We start from the raw sequence: 17,207 nt of genomic DNA on the forward strand, positions 1-17,207 counted from the left end.
TACAATGGTATGTGAAACATGACATCTGCAACCAGCAATAAGTTTTTGAAAAAATAACTCCCAAAGCACATCCTGGTTAATGGACGTGGGAGGAAGAGCAGGATAGAGGCCTGGAATCTGGGGTCTGGGCATCGCTCTGTTGGAAGCTTAACTAATAGAGGAATTGACCTTCAAGTACTTACGGAAATTTTCAGGCAATTCTTTAAAAATGCCTCATGAAGAACTTTCCCCTCAGAAGTCTAAGACAGTTTCTTCTATTTTTGAGTAAATTATACCTTAATAAAAACTTCTTCTGCCATAGCCATGACAGTAATATCATATGTACCTTGGGTATCTTGCAAAGATTTGTTGCCACTGGAACAGAGCTTGAGGAATGCACTATGTGGGAAATATTTTCAGATCAATTTTATTAAATAGTGAGAGATATGATGCAATGACAGTTATATGAGTAAAAGCAAAACATAAAAAGGAAACAAATCTGGCCCTCATGTCAGACATGGAAAATAAATCTGAAACAAATCTGAATATATTTACAATTAGTCTAGGGATGTGTGTGTGTGTGTGTGTGTGTGTGCGTGTGTGTGTGTGTGTGTTTATATGGAGGCATGCCTATAAAGTTTGAAAATAACATCTAAAAAAGAAATGAACACATTAATAAGACAAAGAATATAGCTTGGACTCCAGTTCATATGAATTACGAGTTTTGCAAATAGCTAAGGGCATAAAAATGTATCCCTTCCCCCTCAGAATGCACAGCGCTTTTGTCCCATTTTCTCCTGTTGTTAGGTATGCTACCAAGCAACGAGGATAAAAATATTAGCCTTGCACAACTGGACTCCTGAATACCCCTGTAAATATATACTTTGAAGTACACATTCTCAGCAACAATAGTCATCTCGAGGGAGTAAAACTTGGTTCTTGGTAAATTACAAAAGAATATTACTCCTTTTACACATAATTCAGAGATATGCATAGAGTATATAAACAGATACATGGTATATCTGAAGTATGAAAATTTCATAAGGAGGGCAATTAGGGAAATCAGTGCCTAAAAAGGCTCATTTGGGAGGCATATGGGGGGAAAAATGGCTGAGGAACATTACCTTACAGAAAACTAAAGAAAAAAATGTGAAGCAGAGCTTATTCATTTCTTTTTTGATCAGCTGTCATATTTTGATTAATCATATTTAATTTTATAGCACATGAGTGAGGAATAAAATTATCTTTAAAGCAAGTTAAAATATGATAAAGAGTAAAATATACCTAGAATCAGAATTTTTAACCATTTTAGTAGCTAAATTTAGTGGGGTTAAATTTCATCCCATTAGCCCAGAGGGATCAACCCTTTTCTTACTACCTCGGAGGAAGAGTCATGTGCCAGGCCAGAGGCTTCCTGGAGGTCTGGAAGTGATACATAACCTCCTAACACCATTAAGGTATGGAGGCAACTCTCCCTCAGTGGGAGAGAGCAAGATGAGAGTTCAGATAGGGAAATGTAGAGAGGATTCTTCACTAATTCCAAAAATCTGTAGAAAGAAGAGTCCTAGTAGGGCTGGAAACGTAATGGAGGAGAAAGCACTCCCAAACTTACCCTAAGGGGAAAAATAAGACTTCATTATCATCTAAGAGATAATTGATTGGGTTTTAGATGAAGGTTGCCCAAGACTAATCCGTGAATATTTGCAGTCTATCTACTTCATGTTGATATATGTTACAAGCTCATTTTTGTTAATTAAGCTTCTTAATGTACCTTTATGAAAGGATTATTTGTCCTATGCTTTAGCTAGTTTCTAGAGTATTGGCAACATTCCAAGAAACTACTAAGGAGAATTTTTAAAAGATGATACAGATCATAGATTTATTACGAACATATATATATTCAAATATATATGAATATATATTATTTAAAATATATAATATTTATTTTAATATATATATAATATATATATAATAAATCTATATGCCTTCATGCTCTCCCATAGAACAAATAGTTTGTTATTTCAGGTCTTCTTTTTTGAGATGGAGGATAAAATTACTTTCCTTATATATTTAAAACCAAATCTTGAAGTATTAAACTCATTTGATACACACACACACACCGTCATTGTTATGTAGAAGTTTTCCATTTCCCAACTGACTCCCTAAACAACTCAAACTGCTTAACTAGATGCCTACATCTGTTCTATTTGACAGGGCACTTGTGGCACAGCCCCAGGTCCCTGTCGTCTGGCTTGTTTGAGCCCTTGTGAGGCATAGTTGGCTTGTTTTGTAGATAGGCTGCTAGTTTCATCACAGCAATTGAAACGTGTCATCTAACTGGTCTAGAGAGTGTCAGTGCTAACTTTAACTCATTCATCTGTCAGAGATTCAGCATCACAGCTGAAAAGCTATTTGGAATTTAAATTGATTGCCAAGTACTTAACATTAATTGACATGCTAAATTCATGACTAAGTAACAAATTATGACTAGTGCCAATCATCTTAGAGAACACAATTCCCTATCTCGATGCCCATTTTATCTTTAGAGGTTGAAATGACATTTTGGAGTGTATTCTTTTAGAAAATCAAATTCTCTTAGAAAAAGGTACATGATAATAAATACCTTGAAGATGAATACCATTGCTGTGAACTGTTCATGAGAATCAGATCTTTTCTATGCCATGTGAGGTGGCCAACAAGTGCCTAACTGCTCTGGTAGCAGGTGAATTCTATACAACATTGTCCTCTAGAGAGGACCACGTGCAGATAATAGTCACTTTCCATTATAAATTAGCTTTACTAGGCTGAGAGGAGACTTAAATTGACACTATATTTACCCCTATAATCTTCCTCATTTTTACTTAACCCAAATATTTCAAATGCAGAAACAAAATACAATTAACCTTTCAATATGCTAGCCAGAGTAACAGAAAATTCTACAAAATTCTACAAAAATGTGTGGTCCAATAAAAGAAAGAAATTGAAGTGTGTGCCTGACAACTCCCTTCACATAAGCTTTCTTTCTGTGGTTATTAGTTTCTTTGGCACTTCCCCCCATAGAATTGGAAATATACTTGTAAATATCATGTTTGTTTTAACAACAGTGCAGCATAATTAGGCAATTGTATTCTTTGTGATATTCTTTATGAGAAACTTTACCTGTGTGAACAGGATCAGCAAACAGGATCAGCAAATCACATTGCTGTGAATGTAAGGATGGTCCTGTGAATGACTACATCGGGCAGAGATTTATTTGAATTTCAGATGGGGTCACCAGGATGTGTAACCTTCATGCATACTTCTCTTTCTGCAATGTTTTCCATAAATATGCCCTATTTCCAATTCATTCTTATAAATGATGGTTCAGAACACATTCATGCTGCCACTCACTGGTTACTCATGCTTGAAATTAAAAATCTTTCAGACTAATGCCATTGCTATATTTGGTTAGGCTTTACCCATTACTCAAAGTAGGAAAAATAAGATAGGATAAGATGTTAACAGACATAATATTAATGTTAAATGGATAGCAGGATGCTTTCAGGCTATCCTAAAAGGAAATGAAATAGCGTCCATCTAATCATATGCTACATTAATATTATTAAATCTAGAAATATGATTTACATAGGAATAGTCATTGAATACTATTATGACATTCATTAAATGAATCTTTACAAGAACTTTAGTCTTTGACAATAGATACAAAGGACCAATAACTCAGTTTTGGAAAAGTTTACCAAAAGAAAAAATGGACTTTCCTTCAAATTACACACATTGCCTTCTAATTGTCATTTTAAAAATATTGTTAAACCTAGTTGATATCTGAAATATTTGCATCTTGATGTTTTAAATTTTTAAAAATTATTCTTGATTACCATAAGCACAAATGGTAGGAGCTCTAATTTATCATAGAAAACTCTCCATACAATTTTTTTTTTTAATTGAGCAAAAGAGAGAGTGCATGTGTATGTCCGTATCTGTGCTCTTCAGTGAGGTAAGGGTAAGGGCAGAGGTAGAGGAGAGAGAATCTTAAGCAGGCTCCGGGCTCATCACAGGGAGCATCATGGGACTTGATCTCACAAAGTTGAAATCATGACCTGAGCCAAAATCAAGTCATATGCTTAATAACTGAGCCACTCAGGCTCCCCCATATAAAATTTTAATGTTTTAATGAAATTGTTTCTTTTCTGAAAAAGCAAATGCTTTTTGAGGAAAGATAAAATTGCAAGGAAATTTTTTTAATAAAAAAGCTAGGGATCCCTGGGTGGCGCAGCGGTTTGGCGCCTGCCTTTGGCCCAGGGCGCAATCCTGGAGACCCAGGATCGAATCCCACATCGGGCTCCCGGTGCATGGAGCCTGCTTCTCCCTCTGCCTGTGTCTCTGCCTCATTCTCTCTCTCTGTGACTATCACAAATAAATAAAAATTAAAAAAAAAATTTTAAAAAGCTACATTTATTTTAGCAAAATTAGCGAACAGTAGCTTCATTGTACACTTAATCACTTAGCTCATATTTAAGAGACTGTAGCACCAATTTAAAACAGTGACCAGGACCAGAACTGCAAAAATAGGTTATATTGGGGAGCCTGGATGGCTCCATCAGCTTAGCATCTGATTTCTGCTCAGGTCATGATTGCAGGGTCCTCAGATCAAGCCCCATGTCTGGTTCTGTGGGGAGTCTGCTTCTCCCTCTCCCTCTCTCTCTGCCCCTCCCCTCATTCCTGTGCACTTGTAGGCAAGCATTTGTGCATGCACACACACACACACACACTCTCTCTATATATATATCAAATAAATACAAATCTTAAAAAAAGAGATCATATTGCAAAGCAGTATAAATAACAAAGTGTTTATATGCTATGACAAGGACATAGTAGCAAAGTTTTCTTTTTGGAAAAAAATATTCTCTGTTAGCTAGAATACATGTATAAATATATTCAACAATAGATATTCAAGAGTTACTTTGTGCTAAGAATTATCCTAGTTGTTAATGGCATAATAATGAATATTGCAGAGTAGACTGATGTTCTATGGAGCCTATAATAAAAAAATTCTTTAAAAAATGTCTGTGGATTTAAACAAAATATTAAAAAGATAAAGAGCTGGGCAGCCTGGGTGGCTCAGCGGTTTAGTGCCTCTTTCAGCCCAGGGTCTGACCCTGGAGACCCGGGATGGAGTCCCACTTCAGGCTCCCTGCATGGAGCCTGCTTCTCCCTCTGCCTGTATCTCTCTCTCTCTCTCTCTCTCTCTCTGTCTCTCATGAATAAATAAATAAAGAAAATCTTTTAAAAAAATAAAAGGATAAAGAGCACTTTAAATTGAATAAAACAATAGGATGTAAATGAAGTCTAAATTGAATCAACACAAGGAATTAAATGCCATCCTTAAAGTCAAATAAAGTAGTATAAGAAAAATTTGCCACCATCATAGTGCATGAATGAATTGAGGTATTTGCTATGAAGGAGTCTAAAATGGACTGACAGGAAAGTGCAGCTTTGGGGGGATTTTTGTGGATTTCCAATAATTTACCAATGATAATTCCTAAATATAAGGAATGTACATCACAGAAACGGAAAGAGATAGAAATTCTGATGGAGAGAATGAGGTGCTGAATATTCAGTGTAATAGATTTTACAGAAAGAACAGATGGAAAGATAAAATTTGAGTATTATTATTCTTAAAAGATTAACATTAATTATAGGTTCAGAAAGCAGCAAAAATTCCTAGCAGATAAAGGAAATCCATATATAAACTAAGAAGAAAGGGAGGATTGAAAATGGAGGCATTAAGATCCCCTCAGATGAAGTGCTATGGTATTATAAATAACTTTATGTCAATAATTTGAAATGTTTAGGGAAATGGACAAATTTCATAAAAAACAAAAACTTTTGCTAAGTGTACACTACAGAAAAAGTGACTAGTCTTCTATCTGTTCAAGAATGGAATCTATAATTTTAATCATTCCCCAAGTAGAATGGCCAGCATAGATGGCATTACTACAAAATTTTATCATACTTATTTAAGAAATGATGACAATTTTACACAAATTATCTTACAGAGTAGAGGAAGAATGAATATTTCCCAACTAATTTTTTGAAAATAGTATAATACTAATACCAGACACTGCTCTTGACAATGCAAGAAGAGAAAATTATAGTTAAATAATCTGAAATGAACATAGAAACAAAAATCCTAAACCATATCAGATAATTAAATAATCAGCAATATATAAAAAGATGAATATATTATGATCAATTGGAGTTTATACCAGAACTGCAAAGATGATTTTATATTTGAAAATCAATATATACTTGATTGATTAAATATAATCCATAATACTAACAGAATGATGGAGAAGTCAATCATTTCCATGAATGCTGAGATATCATTGAGTAAAATTTAATGCCTATTCATGATTTAAAAAAAAAACCTCAGTGTACAAGTAATGGAAAAAACTTCCTCAATCTGATAAAGAGCACTTAAGAGAAATCTACAGTTAACACCATTCTTAATTGCAAAATATTGCATGCTTTCTCACAGACATCAGAAAAAAAGACAAAGTTGGTAATTCTCCATCCATTTTATTTATCATTGTACAGGACTTGTGAACCAGTACAATAAAATAAGAGGGAAAAAAAGGGAAAAAGGGAAGAAAAGAAAGAGAGATTTAAAGCATAAATACTGGGATCCCTGGATGGCGCAGCGGTTTGGCGCCTGCCTTTGGCCCAGGGCGTGATCCTGGAGACCCGGGATCGAATCCCACATCGGGCTCCCGGTGCATGGAGCCTGCTTCTCCCTCTGCCTGTGTCTCTGCCTCTCTCTCTCTCTGTGACTATCATAAATAAATAAATAAATACCTTTAAAAAAAATAAATAAATAAAGCATAAATACTGGAAAAGAAGATGTACAAATGTCTTAACCGTTTGTATGGACATCTTCATAGAAAATACAAAGAAATTGGCAAACTACTACTAGAACTACCTAAGTTATCAAGTTCTTAGGATGTATGTTAATATTCCAAGATATAATTGTCTGTCTACATGTTCATAGAAACAATTGGGAAATATAATTTAAATTATAACATTTGCACACACACACATTTCCAAGCTCTGTCTGCTGGGAGGGCACAGAAACAATGACACTGTGTTAGCAATGACCATACCTAGTAACCAGATCTGGGTTTCTAATACTGTTCTCCAATAAAAGGGACCAGGGATCCTTGGAGAAATTGCTGATTCTAGGGCTGGAGCAGGGAATATACAAGATGAGTCTGGAACATCTTTAAGTGGCAGGATGCAAGAAAGTGCTCCAAAAACAGAACTATGGGAATATGTGGAAAGGACACAGGACTCAACTGAATGGGCACCCAATGGCCAAAACTGTAATGACTTGAACATCATAGATAATATAGTACTGAATTACAACCCAAAGTGTAAAATAAATATCTATGAATCCATACTGGTATAAATAAATCATCGGACAAATATTTAAATGGGGAAGAGTAGATAAATGTTCTATATAGAAGAATGCCAAATAATATGCAGACATGATCCTTGCAAGGGCATGGAGAATAATCCTCCCCTATCCTTAAGTAAGGTCTGTACACTGCTTTTCAACAGAGGTGAAAAAAGGATTAATATTACAGTGGTGAAGTCTGACGAGTCATTATTAATGAGAGTGTATACTGTCCTAAGTGATAGTACATACCCTTGATATAAAGTAAGGAGAATGGCACTTTACCTCCATGGTCTTCCTTCCCAAATTACATGATTCCAGTCTACTCATTAAAAAAAGTCAATTGAGAGACATTCTACAAAGTACCTGACCCATATTCAAAATTGTTAAGGCCATAAAATACAAGGAAAGTATAAGGAGATAGGACACCTAAATATAATGTAGTATCCTGGATCAGTCCTGGGACAGTAAAAGACATTAGAAGTAATAAGTAAATACTAAAAATATATATATATTTCAGTTAATAATAATGTGTCAAACACTTGTTCATTAGCTGTGACAAATATATTAATTCAAGATGTTAATAATAGAGGACACTGGGAAGGAGGTATGGGGGAACTCTATGCTATCTTTGCAATTCGTCTGTAGATCTGAAACTACTCTAAGATAAAACTATTTTTAAAAATTAAAAAATGTAATATTTATGACCATACATCAACACTTGGGAACAAATAAAATATATGACAAGCTCTGAAAAACGTAACTGAGAATAACGGAAGAAGATAAATAAATTGATATACTAGCTCATGGTTTAGAAGACTTACTACTTGTTTTGGGGATTGTTTTGTATTTAATGATTTCTGTGTTCTGTAGAAAGAGGGCCCTAACTCTGGTAAAGGAGATCTATACCAAACTGAAGCAAACATTTATTTTAGAAATACTATAAATTTCCCCTTTAAAGCCAGGAACAATATATATTTCACTCAATACTGTTTTTGCTAAAACAGCAAGATGAGTAAAACATGGACAGTATATAAGGACCAGGAGGAATAAATTAATATATTATTCACAGATAAAATGATTGCATGAAGGAACTAGAAAATCTTAGGACTAAAATGAAAGCATATTAAAACAATGTATAAAACAATCATATTCCAACATACCAGCAATAAAGATTTAGAAAATATGACTAAAATGTTGCAATTTAAAAATATATATTTTTAAAATAAAGGAGAAATTAACATTAAAATATATGCAAGAAATTCATGAGAGATTTGTGTCTGTTGAATAATAGTAAACAATATTTCAATAAAGAAGAGATATATTCATGGATGGGAAACTCAATATTTTAAGGTGACCATTCTCTCAACACTCGTCCATATATTCAAGTTTATTTTGTGGAACTTGACAAGATAATACAAAAATGATACGAAAAAACAAACTTCCAAGAAGAGTCAAGAATACTTTGAAAAAGAATAAACTGTGTATTAGGAAAGATGTCCTATTAAATATCAAATCCAATTTAAAACTACATTAAATAAAACTATAATATTGGTGCAGGCATAGAAAGATTGACCATTGGCACAAAATTAAGAATTTTGAAACAGATTCATTTAATATATATAATATAATATATATTATATAATATATAGGTATATATGTATATAATTACATATGAAAGAGGTACAATTGCAGATTTGTAGAAGTAATTATTCTATTGTGAAATAAATAAAAGTAAATGCCTACTGCGCATCATATATAAATATACCACAACACAAAATTCCAGGTGAACTAAAACCTAAATAGGAAAATCAAAAATGCTTTTAGAAGAAAATGTCTTTATGAACTTAGATGAGAGAAGGATTTCTTCAGACAATGAAGCACAAACCAATGAGTAAAACAAGGGTAGATTTTGTAAATTAAAATGAAATAATTTATACATCAAAAGACATCATGAATACACTGAAAAAAAAGCAAAATTGGTATTTCAAATGCATGTAACTGAGCATTCATCTTCAGAATAATATATGTGTGTGTGTAGTGTATGTTGGTGTATACATTATAAAAACAAACAAGCATAAATGTACAAAAGATATAAAAGTCATTTTGCACCAAGGACACCAGAATGACAAAAAAAAAAAAAAAAAAAGAAATCAAGAAAAACACGTAACCACACTATTTAATCAAGGAAGTAGGTAATAACAGAAATTATATCCAAAGTGAGTAAACATTAGCTGTGGGAGATGTAAAACAATAAAAAATCTCATAAAATTAATAGCAGGTGTTTAAGACAGAATGGCCACTTTGGAGCACAATTTAGTAATATTTGAGCCAAATAATTTCACTTCTGAGAATACAGCCTTTGACCAAATAATTCCACTCCTGGGTATATATCCTATAGAATATTCTGCATATGCATAGTAGAAGAAAATGTGCAACAATTTTCAATCCAGGGTTTTCATAGTGGTAAAAACATTAAAAACAATCAAAATGTCCATCAAATGTAGAATGGATAAATACAATACAAATACAATATGGAATACTTCCTGAAATGAAAATGAATGGAAGAGCCTAAGGCTTATCTCAAAAAACATAAATTTGAGCCCAAAAATCAAATTACATGTGGACACTACAGTATGACCATTTTATTCATGTTTTCATGATTGTAGAATGGAATTTATGTCTTAATATCAAATTCAGGGAAAAAGCTTCTTTTGGAAAGTAGGGAAACAGTGTCTGGGGCAAGAGTATATGGTCAGCTTCAATTTATTTTTGATGTTTACTTTGTTAAGATGATAGGCACATTAGTGTTACTTTTCTATGCAAAGTGTATTTTGCATAGGTAATAACTCTATTTGATTAAAACAACTAAGATATACTTCAAAAAAAAGAATGTGTAGGATTTTCCATTAAGAATCTGTAATGGACACTGTAAATCTTTTATGGTATACTAGTTTTGGATTTCTTCGGAGATTATAATCATCCAGTGATTCAAAGTAGCATCTACATATGCATGATTATTGTGCAACTAAAATGTGAACCCATCATTTATGTGAAAAATAAAGAAAATGTACAGTTTGACAATTCTGTGAGATCACAGCAGATCTTCAGATGCTCTTACCCAAACCTCCCATATATTTCTGTCTACAAACACCTGAAAACCTATTATATCAAAACTATCCAACCTTTTTTGTTTTTATTTTGTAAGAACAATTTATTCTTTCAGCACTAGTGAAAAGTAATGGTTCAATGAGTAAATATTGACTTAAGGCAGATAGCCGAGTACTTCTCTAACTCTAACATATGTGTAACAAGATGGAGAGCCATCTGTTTTCTGAAGATAGGAGGTTAAGCTAGTATATTCAGTTTGAGAAAGTGCTATACATACACACCCAAATTACTACATTCAGATATGTTTGTTTTTTTTTTTAAAGTCCAACTTACAAATGCTTTCATCCTAGCATTTAAGCCTTATCCACAACTCATAACAGGTTTTTCAAGAGTCACGTTAATGTGATCTTGAGCTTCCTTCATAGAAGCAATAAAAACAATCATGAACCTCTTTCATTACCACATGTTTAGAAGGTAGGACAGACATACCTCCCTTACCAAGGTCATATCACAAAAGGAGAACAAGAATGACTCTAATGATGGTAAACCACTTTTATCTTTAATTAAAAAAATTTTTTTAAAGAACTGTGGCTTCCAATAGTTGTTAAATCACTGCCTGCTTAAGAATGTGAACTTGGAATAATGGAGGCTGAACATGTCCTTAGAGAATCTCATTATATATGACACATAACTCAAATGTAAAACAAATAGGGAAGTTTAAAAATTTCAGGATATTTATAGAAAAGCATTCACCATTATGTGTCAAGAATAATAAAATTGAAAAAAAAAAAAGAATAATAAAATTGTACTCAAATGAGAATGGTTGGAACTATATTAGGTTAATTAGACAAATAAATATTGGGGAATAACAAGTTCCACAGTTAAAAATAAATTAGAATTTATGTTATTGGAAAGATGCACATATAATTTTTTTAAAAGATTTATTTATTTATGTGAGAGAGGAGGGGAGAAAGAGCACAAATGGAGGAGTGGCAGAAAGAGAAAGAATTCCAAGCACACTCCCTGCTAAGCATGGAGCCTGATGATGCCAGGAGCTTGATCCCAGGACCCTGAGATCATGATTTGAGCTGAAATCAAAAGTTAAACTCTTAACCAACCAAGAGACCCAGGTGCCCCAACACACAAAAATATTAAAAAAAAAAAAAAAAAATTCGTGCAGGAAGAAAATGCAAAATACATTAAAATTTTGAATAACTTATTTTTTAAAACAAATGGGTAAATATATAGAATATCTACTAGAGAGATTTTCTCAAGAATCAAATAATTATCTCAAATGGAACTAAAGATGAATTTAAAAAAGAGGAGAGATACAATGGTGAGAAACTAGACCAGCAGTGGGAGCTTAATTATTTGGTCAGTAAACAGACATTGAAGACAGTTAAGGTCTTTGTTAAGCAAAGATTGGGAGAATTATTTGGATTTATTTTAGATATGAGATCTCAGGTGCAACAATATCCATTAATGATTATAGGTAATTTGAAATTCCATCCTCACAATTTTAATACATTGTCATAGTTGAATTAGGCTATTTGTGTTGTAAAAAAACAAAAATAAACTATATTAGTATAAGAAGTGTAAATATTTTTAAATATATATAAATGGTTTTATATAAATAAATTAATTTGAACAATATTATAACAACTACAATAACAAGACAAAGTTTAGTTGCAGAGCTGTGATGGCAGAAACTGAATAAAATATACCAATCTAAACAAGTTGTAGGAAAATATTCTATGAATCTTAAGATATAAATATAACAGTAAGTCTTAATTCTCTCCATTCCTATGCACATGGACACCATATTGCAGCTCTTCTATATGATATCATTAAAATTCTTTTAAATATTAAATCTGACTATATGCATAGAAATAATATCACCTGTTTAAAAGTTTAGAAGACTAAAAAGAATGATAACCAACATAGACATAGTAAATTTTATAATACTTAACCTCTGAGATGCCTGATTAATGTTCATTGATGTTGCTTAATTCTGAAGAGGAAGATGATAGATGCTAAAAATGATTTCCAGAAAAATACATTATGATAGAATATATATAGATGGAAAGAATTCCTATGTTAGAGAAGGGAAATTAAACCAAGAAGAGTCACTGCAAGAGTATATTTGCAATATTCTGCAAGCTTTTTGTGTAAGATTATTTTAATAATATTAATATTACACAAAATAAAGGGAATCTAAAATTATTAAAGGTAAGAAATTTAATTTTTTAAAAAGATTTTATTTTATTTATTCATGAAAGACACACACAGAGAGGCAAAGACACAGGCAGAGGGAGAGGCAGGCTCCATCCAGAGAACCCAATAGGGAGTTCCCTCCATCCAGAGAACTCAATCTGGGGACCGGGATCACACCCTGAGCCTAAGGCAGAGGCTCAACCACTGAGTCATCCAGGCATTCCATAAAGGTAAGAAATTTTAGCTGGTGAAGTCATCCTCTATATAGTGCGCCACAACCATTTAGCAGTAGACTGATGAATTACATTATAAAAAGCAAAGACCTTCCGGAACCTGACAATCTTTCTGGTTTTAATGAGAAGGAAATTTGGTGACGTCTTCTCTTTTTTCCCAAGACTCTTCCTTCACCCCAGAAAGATAAGTAAGGCTGTAAATCTTTCCAACTATTGCTGCCCAAAGTATTTTGTGAAAGAGATCTTGCTAAAGAGAAAGTATAAACATATTTTTAGGTTTTCAAGATTTTACAGTGTGTATAGCAGCTATTCAAATGAGAAAGTTACCAGAGCTCGAAATACAATTTGAAAAGTCTAAGTAGAAAAAAGCCAACAGAGATTCTTTCATCTTTAAACACAATTCGGACTAGGAATGTATGGTAGAGGAAAAAATTTTCCACCCCAAAATGTGTCTCTTTGGCATATGGATTGTTTTAGGTTGATTATTTTTAAGAAACAGAAAACTCAAGAAGTTTTTCTTTTACTAACTGCTTAAAAGGATTTAGATAGAGGACCTGTTCCAGGAAGGGAGCTAGCACCATAGTTAACTATAGTTATAATATGAAGTAGGACGGGTAGATAGGTAGGAACCAGCAAGACCTGTTTGATCAAAGTCCTCTCAATATCCCACTGTTTCTGAGTTGGCCAGCAAACATTTGTTTACCAAACATTTACTCTTTTTCATCTTCCTGTAAATTGCTTTCCTTAGCTTTGAGGTCCCAGACTTCTCTCCCCTTCTGTTCAGCATGACCTATGTACCGCATCTTGCCTGTCTTTGGAATCTTTTCTGTTTATGTGAATTCTTCTGATGTATGTTATTAAATTTGATTTTCTTCTGTTACCTGTCTCATGTCAATTTAATTCTTAAACCAGCCAAGAGAATCTTGAGGGTAGAAGAAAATTTTTCTCCCCAATAGTACAAATGCAGGATATAAATCACAGCCAGATATTCAATGAGAATCTAGAATACATCAGAGTCTAAAACAGCATTATAGTCATTTTGGAATCAGAATTGCACCAGAACAACACTATGCTTATGTAAGCAAATTATTTGCATTTTCTCTGTGTTTACACAAACACACACATTCATATTATTTTTTTAAGGATTTTTCTAAAATTTACTTATTAATGAGAGATAGGTAGGAAGAGAGAGAGAGAGAGAGAGAGAGGTAGAGACACAGGCAGAGGGAGAAGCAGGCTCCAGGCAGGGAGCCCCACGCGGAACTCGATCCCGGGACTCCAGGATCATGCCCTGGGCTGAATGTGGCGCCAAACCGCCGAGCCACAAGGGCTGCCCACACATTCATATTAATTTATACACTGTATTTAAGATAATTCTATATAATGCAAATATGTGAGCTCAGTTCTTCTTCACTGATGTTTTTACTATAATTGTATTATATTGAGTTTGATAAAACCACAAAGATGCCACTAAGTGACTAAATATTGCATACATGAGAAAAAGAGAATTAAAAAAAAAAAGATGCCTAAGTCTCTTCCTATTGAGATAGATCCTGTACGCACATGCACATCTCTACATCCACCCATAATAATTTACATATTAGATTATTTTTCCTTAGAAAATTTTCTATCAAGTCGTTCTGAGGTATGTACAATAACATAGCTCTCTACTTAATAATGGTTTTGGAAGCTAATAAATCTTTAAGTATTTTACATCCTATTTTAGCTAAAATCAACTTTGAAAATTAATGCAAATTATACTCACTAAATTTAGGAATGGAGTATAATTCTAGGTAATTTAAGAACCACCATACAGTTTCAATTTAAAAAAAAAAAAAGTTGCCTGCTAGCTGATTTTACAGATATCCAGTGATTCATGAGTCTATCTCTGCATTTTATTTCAGCTAAAATGCACAATAAAGGCTGCAGTGCAAAGTAGAGACACAACATGATCTTTAGAGAAAGCTATAAAATTCAAATTAGAATAAATTTGCTCTGTAATGATAATTTTTCGGCCTTAATAACTTCATTATATAAAATGTTCTCGATTACATAGTAATGAAGTCTCTGTTCAATGAATTTCAGTAAAGTAAGGCATATACCACAATTCACAAAATACTTATGATATTTTAGCAAATATTATATTCATTTGGAAAAGAAACAAAATAAAATACTTAAAATAATATTATAAACATATTATAAATATACAGAATTATTGAACATGAAATTATTTACTCCTATGTTTATGTCTGGTTATTAAAAAGCATAGAAAAGAAATAAGTTATATGGTAAAATTTTAGTTTTAATTTGAGGTAATATTTAAATACCAAAATGGGAAAAATCAATCTTGTTTTCACTTATATTTATTTCTCTAATATACCATCACCAAATGAAACATTATTATTTGCAGTTGATTATAATTTAATTATACCATTAATTTTATTTTTAAAAATCTCATTATATTAATTTTGGCTTTAAATTACATAACACAGCAGAAAATTTGTCATTCATGTAATTACAAATGACTTTAGTGTGAAACTTGTTACAAAGTAAACATGCCTACCATTGTTGTCTCAGCGATGGAGCCAAAGCTGTTTATGAATATGTTGCATGTGACATTAACAGGAGGACCTGAAAGAGAGATGAAAACATAAGGGCTCTTTATTTTCAAATAATTCCATGCTTTTCATTATTAATTTTTTATTTTAATTATTTTTTAAAAAAGAAAATATGTATGTTTATATTTGTATACGCCCCGATTCTGTGAATAATCTGAATTGGAAATCACAAATTCATAGTCTCCTTTGAACACTGATGCTGGCCCTTATGCAAGTCATTAATCTCATTTAGTCTCAGTTTCCTTGATTTGATATCTCTAGTAACTTTGTAAATGCCTGATTTGGTAAATCTAACATCTGAACACCTTCAGGCTGTTTCTATTTTTTTCCCCCCCTTATTTATGGGCCCTATTTTGCTGCATATTTTTTGTCACATAATTTTTGTGAAGTTAAAAACTGGATACATTAGATAATACAATGTGGCAACTCTGGAAACCAGACCTCCACTTGCATCCCACAAATGGTCTCTGCTGGTGTTCTTTGCTGGTGTTCTTTGCTATTTAGTGACTTATCCAGGTACGTCACTAATCACACTAAATAATCACTTTACCTAAAAAATGTCTGCATTTCCCTATGGTGTGCAGCCACTGAGGTCTCTGCTCAGTGACCTTAGTGGTCAACTAGTGATTGGTCAGATTACCTTATTGCCCTGAGTCAATACATCTTCCACCCTTTGCCAGGGACTTCATGTTTGTTTGGAGGGATGCCTTTAGTGTTCAGGCCTTTACCTTCACTTCCTTTCTTGCACAGGGTTTGAGGTCAGCCAGAGGTGAGAGGTTGGGGACCTCCCAGGTCTTTCCTAGGCAGGGACACAGCCTTACACTTGTGTGTACTCTCTAGATCTACAAGAGGATATTAGAGCTTTTCAAAGCTGCCTACGAGCATCTCATTCTTCAGATCTTTTAAAAATTTTTGTTCAGGCTCTTGTTTGCCCAACTGGTATCCCAGCCTTAGGCAGCTGCAGTGTTAAACCTTTTCTTGTAATCATTTTCAACAAATGCCCAAGGATAGGATTGCCCTACTGGGAGAGTTCCCAGTCATTGCCCAATAATGATAAGCCCTCTGACTGGGACTCCTCTAAGGAGTAGGCCAGGTTAAAGTAACATAGCTGTGGAGATGGACTTTCTGAGGGGCCGGCCTTTGATACATGCTGGGCTCCTGGACTGTACAGCTTCTGTGGTTGAGAGGCTTCTGGTTTTCAAGGCTACCAAGAGCTCAGGAGTGGAACCTATTTAAATACTCTGTTTCTAGAGAAGCCTATTGGTTTGTTAATTACACATTCCTTAGTGTGTTACAAGCTTTTCAGAGCCTTTTAAGGTTCATTTTGACCATTTTTTCCAGTATTTCTGTTGCTTTTTTTTGGAGGAGTGAATTTACAGAGAACATTGCTCCACCATTCCAGAAGTCCCTATAAGTGCCTGATTTAGCATTCATCATAAAACCAACAAATTTTGTTTTTATGAGATCCATTTATTCACTCCTTTACTAAATATTTAAAACTGTGTACACCAAATTAAAGAAGACCCAATGAGATTATTACTTAGCAGAGTAGAAGGAATAAGATCTTATAAATTGGTGAGTACTTCTCATTACCAGGTG

The 17,207-nt window shown here is 33.3% G+C and overlaps 1 protein-coding gene across 8 annotated transcripts in view; it reads right to left on the reverse strand.

Moving 5' to 3' along the window:
• Window positions 1-17,207, reverse strand: part of GLRA3 (glycine receptor alpha 3) — a 207,084-nt gene that overhangs the window by 137,495 nt on the left and 52,382 nt on the right. For all 8 annotated transcript variants that reach the window (XM_077868609.1, XM_077868608.1, XM_077868601.1 and 5 more), the window contains one exon: window positions 15,554-15,621. In XM_077868609.1, coding sequence (XP_077724735.1) covers window positions 15,554-15,621 — 68 coding nt within the window. The remainder of the gene's footprint in view (window positions 1-15,553; window positions 15,622-17,207) is intronic.

Source organism: Canis aureus, chromosome 24 (assembly GCF_053574225.1).
Source record: "Canis aureus isolate CA01 chromosome 24, VMU_Caureus_v.1.0, whole genome shotgun sequence".
Taxonomy (NCBI): Eukaryota; Metazoa; Chordata; class Mammalia; order Carnivora; family Canidae; genus Canis; species Canis aureus.